General features: G+C 44.6%; 2 protein-coding genes across 4 annotated transcripts in view; one reads left to right on the top strand and one right to left on the bottom strand.

The window, feature by feature from the left end:
• Window positions 1-90: 90 nt before the first annotated feature.
• LOC119652537 (elongation factor G, mitochondrial) lies at window positions 91-8,200 on the top strand. Its single transcript, XM_038056744.1, has 4 exons — window positions 91-280; window positions 370-1,765; window positions 1,826-2,447; window positions 7,826-8,200. The coding sequence occupies exons 1-4, from the start codon at window positions 209-211 to the stop codon at window positions 7,965-7,967; spliced, it is 2,232 nt and encodes a 743-aa protein (XP_037912672.1). The 5' UTR covers window positions 91-208; the 3' UTR covers window positions 7,968-8,200.
• A 7,194-nt stretch (window positions 8,201-15,394) lies between these two features.
• The window catches only part of LOC119649693 (sodium bicarbonate cotransporter 3), a 193,928-nt gene continuing 188,357 nt past the window's right edge, over window positions 15,395-20,965 (bottom strand). For 2 of the 3 annotated variants that reach the window (XM_038052000.1, XM_038052032.1), the window contains one exon: window positions 15,395-17,288. In XM_038052000.1, coding sequence (XP_037907928.1) covers window positions 17,219-17,288 — 70 coding nt within the window. In that variant the 3' untranslated portion in view covers window positions 15,395-17,218. The remainder of the gene's footprint in view (window positions 17,289-20,965) is intronic. The other variant, XM_038051964.1, reaches the window with a different exon arrangement.

Genomic DNA, 20,965 nt, shown 5'->3' with positions numbered 1-20,965 from the left:
TTATATCGTTTTTTAAAGAAATTTGAATGAAATCTATTACAAACTGTCTGCAAACTTCCCCTCTTATACGCTCTGCATTGACATTTCTCCCATCTCCATGTTCTTCGAAACGTCAAATTGCTCCCGGGTGGCTGCGTTCTTGCATTGGTTCCTCGTTTTAGTGTTTGTCTTCAGAATCCTGACAAGTTCCCAATAGGATCGCCCAGTCATGACGATCTACAGTGCCCTGAAACTCCCTCGGATCATTCAAAACTTGAAGACAGTTGTCCAGCTGCGTCAGGTTCGTACAAACTCCCTCCCGGTTGAGGTTATCTCCCGCATCTCATTCGCCGAATTACATAAGAAAAATGTTTCACTAAAACTCCACAGGGATTTTCCTCGCACGCTAAATATGCCGAGCATAAGCCAATCGAGCTGATCCGCAATATCGGGATCTCGGCGCACATTGACAGCGGCAAGACGACACTGACCGAGCGAATTTTGTTCTACACGGGCCGCATCGAATCCATGCATGAGGTCCGCGGGAAGGATAATGTGGGCGCCACGATGGACTCTATGGAGCTGGAGCGGCAGCGAGGAATCACCATTCAGTCGGCTGCGACGTACACCCTCTGGAAGGACACCAACATCAATATCATCGACACTCCCGGGCACGTTGACTTCACGGTCGAGGTCGAGCGCGCCTTGAGGGTCCTGGACGGAGCCGTTCTGGTGCTTTGCGCTGTTGGCGGCGTTCAAAGCCAAACACTGACCGTGAATCGGCAAATGAAGCGTTACAATGTCCCTTGCTTGGCGTTCATTAACAAACTGGATCGGCAAGGGTCGAACCCCTATCGAGTGATCTCCCACATGCGGTCCAAGCTCAACCACAACGCGGCCTTTATCCAGCTCCCAATCGGGTTGGAGAACAACCTCAAAGGCATCATCGACCTCGTTGGCGAGAAATCAATCTACTTCGAGGGCCCGCTCGGGACAGAATTGCGATACGACGAAATCCCTCAAGACATGCGCGCAGAATCCCAAGAAAAGCGCCAAGAACTCATCGAACACCTTTCAAACGCCGATGAGAAGTTCGGAGAGCTCTTCCTGGAGGAGAAACCCTTCACAGAGGCGGACATTAAGGCGGCAATCCGCCGGTCCTGTATCAAGCGAGAGTTCACCCCCGTCCTCGTTGGCTCAGCCCTAAAGAACAAAGGCGTGCAGCCCCTCCTGGATGCAGTCCTTGAATACCTTCCAAATCCCGGCGAAGTAGAGAACATTGCGCTAGTCGAAAAGGATGGCCAGGACACCGAGAAAATCGTCTTGAGTCCGGCCCGTGACGGCAAGCTTCCATGCGTGAGTCTCGCCTTCAAGTTGGAGGCCGGCAAATTCGGTCAATTGACTTACTTGCGCTGCTATCAAGGAGTCCTGAAAAAGGGCGACACCATTTACAACGCGCGTACCGGAAAGAAAGTGCGTTTGGCGCGATTGGTCCGGCTTCATTCGAATCAAATGGAGGATGTGAACGAAGTCTACGCGGGAGACATTTTCGCTTTGTTCGGCGTTGATTGTGCGAGCGGAGATACTTTTGTCACTGACCCTAAGCTCAACTTGGCTATGGAATCGATTTACGTCCCCGAACCGGTCGTCTCCATGTCAATCAAGCCAACCAATTCTAAGGATCGCGACAATTTCGCGAAGGCCATTGGTCGATTCACCAAAGAGGATCCCACCTTCCAATTTCACTACGACTCGGACGTTAAGGAGACACTTGTATCCGGAATGGGTAAGACCACAAACCCTCTTCCGGCAGAGTAAATTTAACAAAACTTTCCTCAACTTTCAGGTGAACTTCACTTGGAAATCTACGCCCAACGCATGGAGCGCGAATACGGCTGCCCAGTGACCCTAGGCAAACCGAAAGTAGCTTTCCGGGAAACCCTAGTCTCCCCGTGCGCCTTCGACTACCTCCACAAGAAACAATCAGGCGGTGCTGGCCAGTACGCTCGAATCATTGGCGTGGTAGAACCTCTCCCAGCCACTCACAACACAGTCAACGAATTCGCCGACGAAACGATGGGCACAAATGTCCCGAAACAATTCATTCCCGGCGTGGAGCGTGGTTTCCGGGAGATGTGCGAGAAGGGCTTGTTAACTGGTCATAAAATCTCAGGAATTAAATTCCGGCTGCAGGACGGTGGTCATCATATTGTCGACTCGAGCGAGTTGGCGTTCAATTTGGCAACGCATGGCGCTATCAAGGAAGTTTTCAATGAGGGATCGTGGCAGATTCTGGAGCCGATCATGTTGGTGGAGGTTACGGCGCCTGATGAGTTCCAAGGTGTTGTGATGGGGCAGCTGAATAAGAGGCATGGCATCATCACGGGGACAGATGGAGCTGAGGGGTGGTTCACGGTGTATGCGGAGGTTCCGTTGAACGATATGTTCGGGTATGCTGGAGAGTTGAGGTGAGTGAGATTATTCCACGATGCAAACAGAGCTATTCCAACAAATGAAATTATCGGGCGGACGCACGGTGGTCGTTGGTGGAGGAGATGCTTACGCGCGTTGCCTCCGTGCTGTCGCTTCTGCCTTCCCGTCTCGGGTTGCTGCGCATTCTGCTGAATGGCAGCGATCGACTGTTCGGCGGTGGCGTCACAGCACTCCCTTTCACTGGGGTTCACTGGGAGCGAGCAGAATAAATTGTAAAAGAGGGACAAGGACGGCTACGGTTTCGTACCAGGGCAGAGGCAACTCATCAGATGCTACTTCACTTCTGCAATGGAAGCAGCGGGACCGAAGGGGCTCGCAGCGCACATGTTATACGCTCCCTTTTATAATCCGCAAAACACTACCAGGGTGCGAATTATATTCAACGTAAATCCGCCTACAGTTCGGATGAAAGCTTGGCCGGAGCTAGACACTTTTTTTAGGAATTGTTGAGTCCTAAGTCCGCATCCAATTGATGTCGGTCCGGACCAAATGGAGCGGAACTTTTTCTCAATCTTTATGGTCCAAGGACTCCTCTTTTTGAGGTTAACACCCATGAAAAGTTCGTGGACCATAAAGAGTGGGAGCAAGTTGCTTTCTATTTGGTCCGGTCCGGCATCAAGTGGATGCAGACTTAGGACTCCCCAGTTCCTAAAAAAGCAGAATAAGTCATTTTAAGGCAACTTCGCTTGTGGACTACGGTTGCTATTTAGAAAGAGGGAAGGGCCGTCGCTGGGGGTTGTTGGAGGCACAGCTTCCTCCAATGTTTGCGGCAAAGTGATATTGGACCCTTACCTTGCTAGGCTGCCAATGGAGGCTGTTGAAGTGTTAGTCGTGCCGAGAAGTGCTGATTTTTAGGTTTGTGTTGAGACGGTAGGATGTTGATCGTTGGAATCTATGGTATACGTTCGGGCGTTGTTTCGGCGGATGATTCGGTGCGGGCCAAAACACAAGGGTTTCAAGGGCAGTCTGGTGGCCTCGAATCTTTTAAATACGTGGTTGGACAAGGCTAAGTCCTTCAAAAAAGCGTAGTTCTCCGGGATATATCTCGGAGCTGGCACTGGCTTCACGGACTGTCTGAGGCTGTGGATATTTTTCATGAAAGTGGAGATCATGGTTTCTGAACGGCTCGGAGTTCAGAAAAATTCTCTCGGAAATTTCAGTGTCCTGCCATAGAGTATCTTCGTAGGGGATGTCTTCAAATCAATCAATTCTTAAAGGTGGCGCGGAAGCCTAGCAAAATCAAATGAAGTACGTTGGACCATGGCGTTCTCGTTTCGCACGAGGGAGCTATTTTTAGCGTGTGATTGGTGCGTTTTAACATGCCATGGCCAAGAGTTTGGCTAGTTCAAAGGACAGGTTGGATTCGAACTGTTCGCCTTTGTCTGTCGTGATAGTTCTCATATCAGTTGATCAACCTATCGATGAGGGCTCTGGAGACGGTGACTGCTTGCTGATCCGATATGAATTCTGGCCACCTAGTGAATCTGTTCACAATCATGAGGCACATACTGGAGTCTTTGGCAAAGAAAGAACTTGATGAGGTCAACGTGCAGATAATCGAACCGCCTTCACGCCGTGGTGAAGTTGTTTAAGGCCGCGCGGTTATGCTGATTGATTTAAGAGACGATGGCAAATGGAGCCTGACTAGAGAAATCATCTATTATGAGCGGCTGGGGGTCCAAGTTTGATGTGCTTGAGGTGTGTTGAAATTCCTGGTCCGCGGCTTGTGCCAAGGCATGTATGTAGACAGGTGTGTAGATATGTCGTATTTGTTCCGTGGATTCAGGCGGCTTCACTCTTTTTCTTCTTCGGCGGAAGGGCTTTGAGCATATCGCTGAATGGCGACAGGGTCTGGGCTCTGTATGGCATGCATCATCATCATCATCAACGGCGCAACAAGCGGTATCTGGTCTAGGCCTGCCTTAGTTAAGAACCCCAGACACCCAGGAGATCCACCAATTCGATATCCTTAAAAGCTGTCTGGTGCCCTGACCTACGCCATCGCTGCACCGCCGGCAGTAATTCAGCACTCCCAGGTAGCGACGAAACTCGATGGGAGACTACGGCTGAGTAAGTCTTGATTAAATGTAGCGATGGGTTGAAACCGTCCGCGAAGACAAAATATCGCACGTATGTTATTTCCTCTTTCCTGAAGGCACACTTTTTAGCCTTTATTCGGAATTTGGCGCTGCGAAGGACTTAAAAGACCCGGCGAAGACGTGCGAGATTCTCGGAAGCGATAATGATGTCGTTCGGATATGCTTTTACAAAAAGGAAGTCGTGAAAACGATGTTTCATGGTCTGCTGCGTCATGTTCCACAAAGATCGGGTAATCTCAATAGCCCAAAGGCGTCGTGACTGCGGTTTTCGGTATGCTCTCCTCTGCGATGGGGAATTGGTTGAACGTCATCTTCAGATGGCGATCAGTGGTTGATCACGAGTATCGACAAACGGGTCGTAATGGCAAAGGAAATCCTCTCGTAAGACCGCCATGTGGACATCAACCGCCGTAAAAATTCAGGTCGTCGTAACCGTAGCATGATGTCCACGTTGTGAGCTTCACAGGTAGCTACCGTGTGCGTAACGACTTGGCGCGATCGCCTTTTATTTAGTACTGACTAGACTGACTAGGCTTACTCCGACCAATGTGTGAAGTCAGAAAAAATCAGCAGGATCACTTTCGAGACCATTCAACATCAACAACGGTCTAAGGCATGGGAAGTCCCATGCGTCCTCTTTACCCTGGCTGTGAAGAAAGTGATTCACAATGCAGTTGTAAATGCGAGAGGCACCGTCCTCTTTAAGTCCACCCAACCACTGGACACATTAATGAGGGCAAGACGAAGTACATGGTGGCAACGTCAATACCAAAAACCAAAGAACGAACAACATTGAATAGTACTGGTCAAACGAAAACAATAAAGATAGGGGACTTCAACTTTGAGACCGTTGAAAATTGTTATTGCTATTACTATTGCTTTTCTCCACAACAGTGGGCTCGAACTGGTCAAATCATCCATTGTGAAATTAGCGCAACCAGTGGATGGCATTCTTATTGACTCTTCTTATTGAATCCAATTTGGATCCTAGCCCTTGAAAGGTGCCGGAGCATTTCAGTACTGTGCTTGGCTCGAACTATTGCACTGATTTATCAGATACTCATTTACAGCTGACATTTAGTCATGAAACAAGCTGCACTGACACCATTGGAATGTTGTCCAAGACTTCCCGTTGCGGCAGGCTAGTATTCTAACTACTAAGCCATCTGGACCACGACGGTGCAATAGTTGAGTTGGTTCATTGTCGATCTCCCGATTTGGTGGTTCCGGGTTCGAATCGCACTTGGTCATGGATGCTTGTGTTTTGTTTTATGCTGTCCCGTTGCTGAACTGAAGCATAATAACAATCGTTGGCGCAACAATGCATATTGTGGCAGGGCCTTGAAGTGTGTCAGAGCACTTCATTCAAGACCGCAACGGTACACTACAATATACTGTAGGAAGCAATGTAGTCAGCATTGCGCTCGCTCGAGATTATTTTCCTGATTTGACTCAGGCGCCCATTCCCAGCTGAGTCGGCTGGTATTCGACATCCAATAACAACAGCTCAGCGGTTACACTTGAGCCATTCGGACACGCATAGTTTCATTAAAAATCAAATAAGAAAAGAAGAAGAATGAAAAAGGGAATGTGTGGATGCCGTATACACCATAAAGGAGTGAACAGGATACAGGATACGTATACACCATAAAGCAGCTTACATTATTGGATGCTTCTAGGACGGAGCTCGTCGAATTGACTTTGAAGGAAGGAAACATGAAAATCCTTGTAGGGTTCGACACGATCTTACGCTTACTTCACAAGTAATGTACGGCTTCAACGAGAAATCTGTCTATTCTCTGCTTTTAGAAGGCGTCTAAATAGGCATACCAAGGGTTAGTGCAATGTTACTAATGCATGAGGCTGGCGAGCTTATTATAGTTTATGGTCGACAGCGTCTCGATAAGTATAGCAGGTAATTTTCCTATGTTATGATAGTTGGGCAAAGGTTCATCCATACTCTTGTGCTTGGAGCAACGGTCGTCTCATTTTTCTATCTGGCTCCCTTTAAAGGATGTATGATGGCATTTTCGGAAAACAATGCTAATCTAAAGATTAGGATTATTTCACGTGGAAAGGGCCTTTTCGTTAATTGAGTACGTGTTCTTCTTCCTACTTAGCTTACGAACGAATCAACGATCGGAACACCTCTCAGTGGGGCGACGTTAAGGTCACTTGCAAAGGAGTTCAACGTTCACGCAAATTTTAACTAGCGAGTCACCATTAGTGCGGATCCTTTAATTGAAGTCTCGGAGGCGGTGCTCTCGCAACTTTTCCATAATGGGTGCGACGCCATCTCATTGGCGAATGTTAATAGGTCCGTGGTCTTGAACACATTAAAATCCGAAAATAATTGCCTTTTCTATTACACAATTCTCCTCTTTCGGACGAAGAATCGGTTTTAAAAAGTACTGCGCTAAGCCTGGGTATATTCCCAAGGTCTTCGTAGTTTCCTCGCACTCATGGCAAAGCTTCGGAATTTATAGTATTTGCCATGATAAAGCACTGGTAGCACCACGAAAACATTGAAAATATGGCATGTTTCCAAGTTCACGATAAAATCTGGATGAGTCAATTGATCAAAATCGTAGCTCATATTGAAGATATCGTTAACAGCCGACATTTCAAATTTCGGGAAACAATAGTGAAATTCAAATTTTCTCAAGTCACTTAGTCTCCAATTGAAAAGCTTCAAATCGAAAGATCTTGAATAGGAACGCTGTATCTTTGGCTAATGACATCCGCGAAAATAACACTTCCAAATCATGATATTTATCACAAAGACAACGCAATAGCATAACAGTGATATGCTGACGCCTTAGGCTAGCTCCTAATGGTGGTCACAGATAGCAATCCCTCCCCGCATTGATATTGGGGTAAACCTTTATGTCTGCTCTTTTGGTCAGTCGCTAAGACCGTGGGAACTGCCTTTAGCTATGCCTTATCACGGAAGCACCATCTTCCATAGAAAGTTTACAAAAATGACTAAAATTCACCGCTGTTCACAGTTGTATTTTCAATTTGTGTGTCCCATCCCCCCATTCTCAAGAGGATTTTAAGGTTACCAATAACAGATCCAGGTTTTAGAAGCATTATTACCTTGACCTGGAATTTGTCCATCGTGCTTTGGAACCAGGTAGCCTCAATGACATGTGTGTTCCTGCAAAAAAGGGTTGTCTGATAAAGCTGGATTAGGTCTTTAACCCGGAATGCTATAAACATTAAAATGTTCAACCGATTTTTCTAATTTTCAGATCCAGCACACAAGGCAAAGGAGAATTCACCATGGAATACAGTCGATATTCGCCATGTCTGCCAGATTTGCAGGAAAAACTGATTCGGGAGTATCAAGAATCGCAAGGAATTAACGTAGAGAAGAAAAAGAAGAAAAACTAACCCAATGAAGACCTACGAGGACCGCGCGAGTGCATCTTAATGTCTAGTTAATTTCATACGTTAATTTTAGAATAAATGCTATCGATAACCAATCTAGTATGAATGAAGGTTGAGGCTTTTCGAACTGTGATACTTTTTTGGTCTCAATCGACATTTGTGTGTATCTAACTCCCGAATCATGTACGAACAAAAGTGTATGTGAAGAATGACTATATATTGTTATATAGGAAATCGAACGGAAAAAAATAAATATTTGTCATAAAATAATCTCAATTGTGGTTTATTTTCTTTGGTCATTTCTCGTAAGATGAAAATTCCAGGTTTAAAGTTGATCAAATACCACCATTACGTGATGGACCCGAGACGTACATACTGCCTTCATCCAGATCAAACAGGCGGCGCAATCCGCGCACCGTTGTTGGCAGCCAACAGAGCCTATTTCAGCTTACAAACACTGTTCCTCTCGAAACGTCTCACCATAGGATCAAAGCTCTTACTATACAAGACTCGGAGACTTGGGTTCCCAGGATGAAAAATTGCAAACTCTTGGCCACGGTTGAAAGAAGAATCCTCCGAAGAATTTTTGGCCCCCTACATGAGGATGGACGATTCCGTAGCCTACATAACGACGAAATCTATGAGCGATACCATGACCGTCCGGTTGTGGATAAAATCCGGCTCAATAGGTTACGGTGGGCGTGTCACTTAATCCGTATGGATGAGGAGAACCCAGCCCGGAAAGTCGATAAGGGCGATATCTATGGTAGAGAAAGAAGACGAGGCAGCCCCTGCCTGAGATGGAGTGATGGCGTAGGTCAGGACGTCAGACAGCTTTTAGGGATACCGAATTGGTGGACGTCGACGCAAACCCGGGATATTTGGAGTTCCTTACTGAGGCAGGCCTAGATCAGATATCGTTGCAGCGTTGATGATGATGATTAGTGACGCAGACGGTGTTGCGCTTCTACCCTCTAACTTTTTCGCTAAAAACACCGTGGACACGTGACTACATTTCTTCAAGAACTGGCGAAACAGAACGGCCCGTCATAAGTTGCTGTTCATTCTGAATCCACATCACTGGATTCTGTATTTATTCATTTAACGGACAATAAGCAGACCAAACTCCGCTTACTTATTACCCTCAGGAGGAGGAGAAAGCAATAATCTTAACCTATGCTTAAAACTACTTAAAGAAGAGAAGTTTAAAGGCCCAAGCTGTTATGCGTTGTAACTTCGGCAAAGTCTAAGAATCGGGGAATGGAAGTAGACTTCGAGCTCTGCGAAGGGCAGACACAGGACAGTAGTTGATGTCGTTAGAGGCCGAGCAGTCCATCAGACATTGTTGTAGGAAGGGTAGGTTCAGAAAATTGTGGCGGAAAGTCCACCCGAGGGAAAATCAAAAAAACCAAAAATGACTAACGGTTTCGTCCGGGGCAGAGGCAACTCTTCAGACGCTGCCTCACCTCTGCCCTGGGAACAGCGTGACCGAAAGTGGCAACAGGTGGAAAATCGCTCCTTTATATCATCGCAAAAACACGATAAGGTTGTGAATTATATTAAACTAAACCGCCAGTTGTTTTAGTCTAAGCTAGACTAAAGCTGGGTAGTTGTTTAGGATATGCGGGCTCCTAAGTCCACATCCACATGATGGTGGACCGGACCAAATGGGGAGATGTGTGGTGGGGAGAAAGAGCGGGATGTGCAGGCATTAAAACCCGTCTCAGGATCGGTTGGAAAGATAGGAGGCAAGCCATAATACAAGTGGTGTGGGAACGCTTCGAGACGAGAGTTTAGATAGAAATATCTTATGATTTACAATGTCGAAGGCTTAAGCAAAGTCAGTGTAAATAATATACACTTCCTGCCGAGAATTTAGATATTTAGTGACAAATTTGGTAAAGTCAAGCAAGTTGGAAGAAATGAACCTACACTTGACACACCCGTGTTGCTCTTTTACTATGTGGTGGCCAAAGTGGGCGGACAACCACTCGCTGACATATCTTTCTATGATTTTGTAACAGGAGGAGAGGAGCGAAATGGGACCTTAATTCTGCACAAGCGTACGATCGCCACTTTTGTGCGTGGGGATGATGAGAGCCTCTTTCCACAAGGCGGGAAAATTATTCTCTTCCAGGCTTTTGTTGAAAATAATGGATAGGAGAGGGGAGATGGACTGACCAGTTTTAAGCAAAAATAGGTTTAGAAGACATCGTAGCCAAGGCTGACATTGGCATCAACCTATCACCGAGAATGGTGATAGGTTCGCGGATTTCTTCAACTTCCACCACCTCGTCATTGTTCGATCACAGAACTATAAGGACAGTTGGGTTTCAGCTGACCGATACAGTACGAATAATCAGATCAGCTATCAACAGTAGATTTAGGAGTTGTCTCCTAGATGTATGTAACAAGAACGGCGCCGACATCGGCCTCGAAAGAGATCATCATCTGATGTTCACTTACGTTTTGCGTCCACCACTTCTCGCAGGGTTGAACACACGAAAGATTGTGCTTCGTTCGATAGTCATTTAAAAGACGTTGACGGTCGACTACAGTTCTAACCGTATCACATTAGGTGTGGTTCCTCCTCTTGTGGATGAAATGACTAGTCACCCTAACATGCGGATACGGACTGTTCCTCCAAGCAGAAGAGAAATCATTTCGGTCATTAATACACTCAAACATAGCCGCTGGGCTTGACGGTCTCCCCGCAGTTATTTATCGGTGCAGTGACTGCAGATATGCAGCTTTCACTCGTACGGAAATCCGAATCCAAGACTTTTTTCAGAGAGTGGAAGAAATGGATGATTGTTAAGATTCCAAATAAGGGCGCCTCTTTTGATTGTGACAATTGGTGGGGTATCTGCGTGCTCCCCGCCATCGCAAAGATAATAGCTAAAATAGTCCTGGAAACCATAAAAGAACATCTCGCAAGTTTAATCGATAGAGAGCAAGCTGGCTTCCGCTTCGGACCACCAACACCCTACGGAACATTTTGGAAAGGTGAGCGGAGTTTATATTTTCGCTGCATCTGCTCTTCATGGATTTCGGAGTGTTCTACCCAGGAGGGATATTCCGGAGAAACTAATAGTCATTATCAGAGCGACATGTGGTGCCGCAAAATGTCACGTGCTGCACCAAGGTAAAATGTCAGAGGATTTTGAAGTCAAAAGCGGAGTTCACTGGGGTTGCATTCTGTGATCGATATTATTTCTTCTTGTTATCAGTGACATTCTTTATGCGGTCTTATCCGGAGGACAGGAAGGAATTCAATGAACTATGACATCTTTTCTCAAATAACTCGACTACGCTGATGACATCTGTTTGCTCTATCACCGATTTCCTAATCCAGAAACATTTGGCAAAGGTATATAACCTTTGACAACTACAGTTGGGCTGAAGATAAACACCAACGAAACCAAGTTTCCCAGTTTGACAGGTCATCGCACTCTCTCTAACTGCAATAATGGGCAGAGCATCGAGAGCGTGGATCAATTTGTACATTCAAGAAGTGAAATTTCCGCCAACGGTAGTACCCAACTGGATATAACTCGACACATTAACAAAGCTAGATTCGTTTTCCCTGCCTTGTTTCAAATCTGGAAATGCAGTTATCTAAACTCCAAGATCAAGTTGAAACTGTTCTGCGCTGTTGTTCTTTCTGTGTTGCTAAATGGGAGTAGTACATGGAAAGTGAACTCTACTGTTACCTAAAAACTACAAGCTTTCGTCAATACATGTCTGCGTCGTATCATTGGAGTACGCTGGCCTGTTACAATCGCAAACGAAGAACTTGGTCGGCGTACAGGCCTGGCACTCGTATGCATTGTGATTGGAGGACGGACATTCAGTACAATCAGTACATTCAGTACAAGCCCAAAATGGCCTATAAATGGGTTACTCTAAGGGCATTTGGCGTAGAACAGTAAAGGAAGAGTGAGAGTATCTTGGGAAGTCGTGGGGAGCAGAAAGACATTTCAGGTAATCATGACTGGTGGCGCGTGGGTGTGTTTGACGCGCTACACCCCATCAAGGAGTGAAGGACAACCATATATAATTATGTTTTTTGGTATAGGTGCAGCCTTTTATGTAATTAAAAATAGTTAGAAGCATATGTCACAGTCAGTTTACTAATATCATCAGGTTTCTCTCAGACTCTAGATTCGGTTCCTCTACTATCAATTTCTCTGAGAATAACCGCATTTGGCAGTGCAGCAGTGTTCATATCTTCATCCACTAAGGCTCTCTTTAACGGGTCGCCTCGAGAGAGTTTTTCGGTGAAGAGCGAACTGCTAATGACCGATACACGCCGGGACACACTGGGAGTCCCCGGAGCCGTCGATGAGCCTAGCCTTGCGAAGGAGGTAGTTGTAGCGTGTATCATGAGCCAGTCCCTTCGAGAACCCTGGTCAGGTAGTGTGCATTGAACCGGTATAAGTAAACCGCGTTGCCCCGAGCGAGCGCTGATCCGTCCGTGAGTTCCGGGATTAGCTAATCGTAAGTTAGGCCTCAGGAAACTGGAGTAGGGGCTTTGCCGTTTCTGACTATTGCAGCCCCGCATACGTTGCGCTGGTAAACAATTTAAATTGAAAAACAAATCAAACGAGGGGATGTGCCCCAGCGCCCAGCGAAGGACTCAACATGGGCTGAAATACCCGACGAGACATCTGGACGCGTAGATGGAGAGAAGGACTCGCAAAGTGAGGCAGCACCTGCTACGGAGACAGGAACATACCACACAGTGCTATAATTGCGAAAGAGGCATATTGGAAACTGCCGAAACTAACCAATGAGAGGGTTGTCGACTTCTCTGGCGCCAGCTGAAGAGGAAAGGCTTATTAAGAAATGCGCGGCAGTTGTGAAGCCCATGCGATCTGCGATGTTCCTTCAGAAAAATTTCAGCAAAGGGATGAGAAACGGGCTGATAGAACTGGAGGAACTCCTGGACCAGACTGTATATTATAGGCAGACATGGAGAGTAAGAGAAAATCCGCGGGAAGCAGAAACAACCGCGCTTTCCGATGAGAACACTACGAGTACTAGACGGATCGCAGGCAGCCGATTGCAGAGCGAACTGGAGAAAAAAACGAAAGGAGGAATGAACATCTGAAGGAGACTTCACTCAGGTACTCTCCAGGGCTTAAAAGAAGAAGCCGAAAAGGAACGAGAGGCAACAACACGTCGCGCCATCAGAAAAAACCTCTGCCTAAAATTAAGGCGGACACAAAGGACGGAGCACCAAAAGAAAAGGTGGGGAGACGAATTAGGACTAGACCGCCAGCTCTGCTTATTAAACCGACGGAAGGCAAGACTTTTGCGGGAGTCTTCAGTGAAATCCGTTACAAGATTAAACCCGACGATAACGGATCGGAAGTGTCTTCCATTCATAAAACGAAGGCTGGTGGAGTGCTAGCCGAACTAGGCCCGAAGACAATAAATAAAGTTACGTTCTCTTGACTCAAAGATGAGCTTTTTTGAGCAAATCAAAGCAGCAGCGAACAAGGCTGCAGCTGGAGTTTCGGCGTTAAGTAGGTAAATGGCAAACATTGGGGGTCCTACTTCTAGCAGGCGACGTTTCCTGATGAGTTGAACACAGTCTGTTTTGCTCTACGGTGCAGAGGTATGCATTGAGGCTCTTGGTAAAGAGGTGCAGGTATAGGAGGTATAGGAAATGGGGAGCTTTGCAGGCGGCGTCTGCGTACCGCATTGTCTCTGAACCGGGCGTGGTGGCGATCGCGGGAGTGATCCTCGTTGCCCTTCTTGCTAAGGAGCGTCAGCAAGGGAGATGAGCCAAGGGAGGTTGTTGCTCGTGAAGAACGGCATCGCATCCTAGATGAGTGGCAGCTCTCTTTGCAAAATGAAATTAGAGGCAGATGGACTGCGCGGCTGATCGGCAACTTAGGTGCGTGGCTGAATCGAAAGTATGGTGAGACTGACAATTTCCTTACCCAATTTTTAAGTGGGCATGGAGGTTTTCAGTCTTACATGTACAGGATTGGAAAGGCGCGATCCCCTGATTGTGTGTTTTGCAATGGAGTTGTGGACAAAGCCCATCACATTTTTTTTTTGTTGTGGAACGTGGGATGGGATTCGTCAGCTGCTATATTTAAATACAGGAGATCTCTCTCTAGACAACATTGTCGAAGAGATGCTGGAGAGTGCTGACAGGTAGAGCCGTGCTGCCCATTATTTTCGGGTCCTTCTTGTTGCTCGGCCGGTGTGGGAGCCAGATGGCAGGTGGTTACTTGAAAAGACAGTTCCCTTCCTCCTTTCCCCTCCCGTTGATGAAAGGAATTTGATTTTTGATTTGAAGGCTAAGCGAGGCGGTAGAGTTCGGGGGCTAGCCCGAAGTAATGTGACAAACGGTTCCAGGCTAGCTCTCTGACGATGGGGAGGTGTTTAGTTGGTAGTCCGACGGCGTACCGAACCGGGAGTCTAACATTGTTTTTCGTAAATCTATTCACCTACCCTACCCAAAAACAGGCTCTGGATTTGATTTCACAAAGTTGTTTCGAGGTTCCATTTTCTGCGCGTTCCATTTAATATCTCAGAGAAGGATAGGGTTATGTCTTCAGCCCTTCTATCTGCCGCGTACTGATCTACTGTGGAGAGCGTGAGTCAAAGACCATAAGCGTTCACTTTCCAAATAAAAATGAAGCCCAGCGGTTTTCTGATCTGATTGAGTTTGAGTCTTGCTAGGAAAAAATGGAGCATCATATGGCGACTGTCCCAGAGCAGTCGAACCCAAAGCTGAAATTATCAACATTTGTGGGATGGATCCTTTCTGGCATTCATGGACTTTACCCTCAATGGCCCAATTCTCTTCATGAAGCATGCTGATGTTATCCCCATCCGACATGCTCTGTTTTGCTTAGCTCTAAACTAATATCTGGAATCGCTTGCTGGATCTACTTTAAGGTACGGACTCCAAGGACGTTCGCCTTCTTTCTGAGTACCTTCCCTCACCCGTCTGCTGGGAGCCTTCCTAAGTTCACGATGTCCGGTCCACATGGATCCATTTTCACATACAGGTATTAGACCAGTTTTCTTTCTTTCGCTCTTTCTAGTTAGGGTGGAAGAAGAGATTCGGATATCCAGGATTTAGCCTGTAGTCCCTCCGTAGGGATTGAAGTGTTTTCCTGCTGGCCCTTCCTTTTCTGTTTTGTGGAAAATTTAGGCAACAATGTCGCAGACAGGCCGATTGAAGTCGGGTTTACAGTTGCTCCTATTATAAGAGTTGCTGGAATATACTCTTTGGCTAACTGCGCCATAGATTCGCAGTTCGGAGTTTTTGAAAAATTAAATTATAATTATATATTAAATATATATGGTATATATAGTGATAAATTGCCCAAGAGGAAGGAAAGAAATTATAGAAACTTTAACTATTGACTGAGAAATGTAAAAGAAAACAAACAAATTTTTAGTTCATTATTCAGAATTTATTCTTAACCTTCTTTCATTTCTTTTAACCATTTCTTAACTAAAAGATTAATGGATAATATCTGTCTGATTTCATATCAACATTTAAAAGGTTTGTAAATTTTTTTTTCATAATTTTCACTCCCAACATTTTCTGTATAGCTTTTTATTCATTTATTTTATATAAGTTCATAATAACATAAGTATAATATATTTTATCCTAAAAATTTTCGTAAAATTCATTTCACGTATTACAAGGGTTTTTTTCTCAAATTTTAAATCGTATATATATATATTATTGTTATACAGTTTTTACTGTTATTTATATATATATATATTTTCATTTCTTTCAATGTATATAAGTAGAAATGTAATAAATAATTGAACACTAATAAATGTTGCTTTTTTGGTAGTAAAATTCATCTGAATAACACTAGACGGTTTAATTTCATTCTGTTTTTGGTTTTAATAATTTTTTTTTTGTGATGGGTTTTGCTGGTTTTTTGGTTTATATATTTCTTAAAAATATATTATAATATATTTTATGTATTTTTTTACAGATTAGATTTCTGATTTGCTTAATTTTAAATTCAACATAGAGAAAAATTAGTCTAAAACTTTTCAGGATCAAATTTTATGTTTTCTACTTTGTGCGTTACTTTGATGTCATGTGATGTCATTTCAGTAGTTTACGTGGAAGGTTCATTGAAATATAAAATTGAGCTCAAGTTCGAAGTGAAATTACAAAATTATGAATTGTAAAGTTAATAAATCTATGAAAATTTATTCAAAAGATATATTTTTTAGATCTTTATTATACAATTCGATAACCGCAAATATTAGAGAATGGTTCCATAGAGGACATAGAAATAACACTAAAAGAATGTTTATTTAGTGGTTTTCTGTCGACAGAAAGTATCTAATATACAATATTATTTCCTTTTATAAATGAACATAATCATTTAAGGTGGTATTTGCCTGAAAACACTTTCTCTCTACGCACAAAGTAGAAACATCATAAGATCTGAATTTTTAATTCAACAGTAAGATAATAGGTGACTACGACTTCCTTTGTACATTTCTCTATGCTTCTTTTACAGTGTTTAAGGGAGCCTAAATGAGGCATGATTCTAAGTTGTTTGCGTTAGTTTGGGATAAGAATACACAAATATTTTGCATTCTTAAACCTTTTATTAGTACACACAATGCGATATTGAAATAATCTAAGTTTATTAAGAGTTAATAATGTTATTTCTGATATTTAATGAGTTTTTACAATAGACACAGGATAAGAAAAAATGTTAAGCAGAAAAATATTTACTTTTAAAAATTATATTAAATTATCATTTGTGTATTTACTAGTTTCATTAAATTTTCTATTTAAGATGAATAATATTTTCATCTTTGTTTTTAGTAGGCTTTCAACTATTTTCATTATTCATTTATTATTAATTTTCTTTCCAAATATCCTGTTGCCTTTAATTTATGTACTTTATTTCTGAAACTTTCATGATCATTCCATCTTTTATTTTCAAGATTATCAATGGAGGCAGTAAAGATAAGATGATCTATACATTTATACTATTTTTCCTGCTATATAGGGATTTTAACATTTTTTTCTAGATCCTTTCACGGTAAAAATTTACACTATTTTCGCTACATATTTACAACATATTCATCTTTAAACAAGGTAATACTAATAAAACAATATCAACAATGAATTAAAAGTATTTTGTACGTAACTTAACATTCTCAAAGGCCCTACTATGCAATAGGCGAAACAAAATTTTCCATTACTCTTTGTTATACGGTTGTTTCATTCGATGGTTTTAATTTCTTCTTTGATGTGGATTTTGAGCCACTCCAGAACTGCTCATTTTTATCCGATGGTTTATTTTTCTATAAATTAGAAGGGAAACAAGATATTTTAGTATCTATTCAATACTAAGTTTTATAGAGTTTTCAAAATTAATTTATTTAATTTTCTATAAATAAAATTTCAATTGTCAGCACCTCTTGTAAATTTTAAATACTGGACTACGTGGAAAACTTTTTCAAATGCCACTAGGAAGCATAGTTAATTTAGCAAATGAGGACCCTGATCGGTTTTAATTTCAAATAGAGTTTGTTGTGATGAATGGAATTTCCTATGACTATTCGTATGAAATAGTGAAGGAAACTATTACTTTCCTTAGTCTGAAATATGTCTCCGAAATTACCTTGCGTTTAAAAATGAAGCAACGACGCAGTGGTCTTAACGGATGACTGCATAGTTATATGAATGAAAACAACCCTAAACTTAGTTGCTAGTCTTTATTGAAGGGTATCGGGCAGAGGGACTAGGTCAAGAAGACTCCCAGCGCATTGCTGGAAATTTTATAATAATAATAATAGTTGTTGGCGCAGCAGCCCACATTGGATCAGGGCCTTGACGTGTGTTAGAGCACTTCATTCAAGACCGTAACATTACACTACAGTATACTGTAGCAGGCAATGTGGTCAGCATTGCGCTCGCCCGAGATTATTACCCTGATCTCACTTAGGTACTCATTCACAGCTGAATTGATCCGGTATTAGTAGACCGCGTTGGCTCGAGCGAGCGTTGATCCGTCCGTGAGTTGCGGGATCAGCTAATCGTAAGTCAGGCCTCAGGGGTAAGGGGCTTTGTCTCCAAGGGTATACCCATTCCTAACTATTGCGGCCCGCTCCCTTGCATACGATGAGCTGGTAAGAACTGCGAATAAAAATAATATAAACGAGGAAATAGCGGAATGAATGAGCTGTTTGTGTTTATACGCGGCACGAAAATGCGTCGCTCTACCCAGCGCCCAGCGAATGAGGCGGCAACGACTGAAATATCCGACAAGACATAAGGATGCGCAAACAGAGAAGAGGACTCCCAAAGTGACGCGGCACCTTCAACAGAGACAGGAATCCAGACCATGCTACGCAGAGCTATAACTGCGGAAAGAGGCACAGTGGAAACTGCCGAAACTAACCAAATGGTTTCGAATATAAGCCGATTGGGAGGGCTGTTGACTACTCTGGCGCAAGCTGAAGAGGAAAGGCTTATTAAGAAATGCGGGGCAGTTGTGAAGCCGCATCGCGATCTGCGACGTTTCTCCAGAAAAACGTCGGCAAGGGGGTGAAAAACGGGCTAACGGAACCGAAGGAGCTCCTGGACAGGATTTCATATTATAGGCGGACATGGAAAGTAAGAGAAAATCCTCAGAGGCTCAGAACAAGAAGACGAAGAGGAACAAGAGACAACAACACGTTGCGTCATCATATAAAATTCTACCTAAAATTAAGGTGGACACGAAGGACGGCGCACCAAAAGAAAAGGTGGGGAGACGAAGGAGGACTAGACCGCCAGCTTTGCTTATTAAGCCGACGGAAGGCAAGACTTGGAACCCACGTGTTCTCTGGAAATCCGAGACCTTGACTGCTTCACAGAAAAGAACGAGGTAGAAGAAGCCATCAAACGCAAATGTTCGGAGGTAACCGGGAGGATACCCGCATTGGTATCACCTCTGCGAGCTCCTAGGGCCAAAAAATCGCTGTGGTGGAAGTTGCCAAGCAATCCGCGAGGAAGTTTCCAAATAGCGGGAAAATACAAATTGGTTGGGTGGTGTGTAGGATACGAATCCGGGCCGCCCCAACCAAATGTTACAGATGTTTGGATTATGGGCACATATCTGCAATCTCGCGGGGACCTGACAGAAGGGCAATATACCGTAAATGCGGTCAGGCAGGCCATAAAGCGAACACCTGCAATGAAAAGGAAAGCTGCGTTCTATGCAGGGACCGTGGTGCGACTAATGAGAACGTAGCGCATCCTGCGGGCTCGGGCGGTGTCCAGTTTTCAGAGCAGAATTGGAAAAAGCTAGAACGCGTTCAACATGATTCATATCCTACAAATCAATATGCACCGGAGTGCAACCGCTCATGAGTTGCTAGCGCAGTTCGTTGCAAAGACCAAAGCTGATTTAGTTCTCATCAGTGAGCAGTACCAAAACAAGGACCCAGTTTCATGGCACCCTGACATATCAGATACCGTAGCCATCTGGGTTCGGGACGCCACCCTCCTTAGGGTTCTTACCCAAGGCCGAGGGGATGGTTTTGTCCGAATTCGGTGTTTTGCGATAATGTTTTTCAGTGTCTACCATACGCCAAATGAGACGATGCGGGGCTTTCGACGGAGGCTTGATGCTTCGGAAGGCAGGCACAGATGAGCGGATCCTGGTCAGAGGTGACTTCAATGTTAGGACACTTGAATGGGGAATGCTTCACACAGACTCCAGAGGGAAACGAATTTTGGAAATGGCGCGAGAATAGGATTGGTAGTTCTAAACACCGGATCCACCCCAACGTTCCGGCGCGAGGAAAGCATTCCAGACGTAACCTTCGCGTCGGAATCACTGGTGTCGCTAGTGGACGAGTGGCGAGTTCTGGAAGACTTCTCGGCAAGTGATCACCAATACATTGCCTTCGAAGTGGTGGACACAAACTCCGGGTGTGCGCACCCCGGCGACTCGGTTACAAACTGGTAACCCGAAAAATCGGGGCTCGGCGGAAACCCTGTTCACTTAAGGCCGAGCAGATGGAAAGAGTTGGAACAGGCAGTCCTCTCTATGAAAAGCAAGAAGGCGCCAGGACTCGATGGTATTCCAGCAGAAACATACAAACTGGTATTCCAACACCGTCCAGACCTACTGTTCGGCGCATTCAACACTTGCCTGAAAGAGGTCACTTTCCCTGCTCGTTGGAAGGTGCGTGGCTTGTGCTGATCCACAGAAAGAAAGGCGACCCCGAGTTGCCGTCTTTATACCGCCCACTGTGTATGCTTGACACTGTTGGAAAAGTGCTCGAAAAGCTTATCAAAAGTAGACTCGCTGAAGAATATGTGCTGCCGGGGATTCATCTCCTCGGCGGTTTGGTTTTAGAGCAGGGAGATCCACAGTTAATGCTGTCATGCAAGCCGTGGATGACGTTTGACGAGCTGAGGCACATAGCCGCCGGACTCGACGGGTGGTGCTCCTCGTAATGCTTGACGTCAGAAACGCCTTTAATTCCCTAAGATGGAAAGACATTCTAGGCGCACTAGACAATACTTTCCACGTGGATCTCTTACGGATATTGAGGGACTATCTGAGGAATTGCTCCCTGCTCTATGAAACACTAGAGGGTCAAAGGAGGATGGAGGTCACGTCGGGGGTAGCGCATGGGAGATGAGCCAAGGAAGGTGGTTGCTCGTGAAAAACGGCAACGTACTCTAGACGAGTGGCAGCCCTCTTGGCAAAATAAAACTAGAAGCAGGTGGATCGCGCGGGTCATCGGAAACTTAGGTGCGTGGTTGAATCGGAAGCATAGTGAGACTGACTATTTCCTTACCCAATTTTTAAGTGGGCATGGAAATTTTCAGTCGTACCTGCACAAGATTGGAAAGGCGCGATCTCCGGATTGTGTGTTTCGCAATGGAGTTGTGGGCGATGCCCACCACACTTTTTTTCTTGTGGAAGGTGGGATGGAGTTCGTCAGCGGCTCTATTTAAGCACAGGGGATCTCTCTCCAGA

This window comes from Hermetia illucens, chromosome 1 (assembly GCF_905115235.1).
Source record: "Hermetia illucens chromosome 1, iHerIll2.2.curated.20191125, whole genome shotgun sequence".
NCBI classification, from domain to species: domain Eukaryota; kingdom Metazoa; phylum Arthropoda; class Insecta; order Diptera; family Stratiomyidae; genus Hermetia; species Hermetia illucens.
This window is presented reverse-complemented; position numbering and strand designations above follow the sequence as displayed.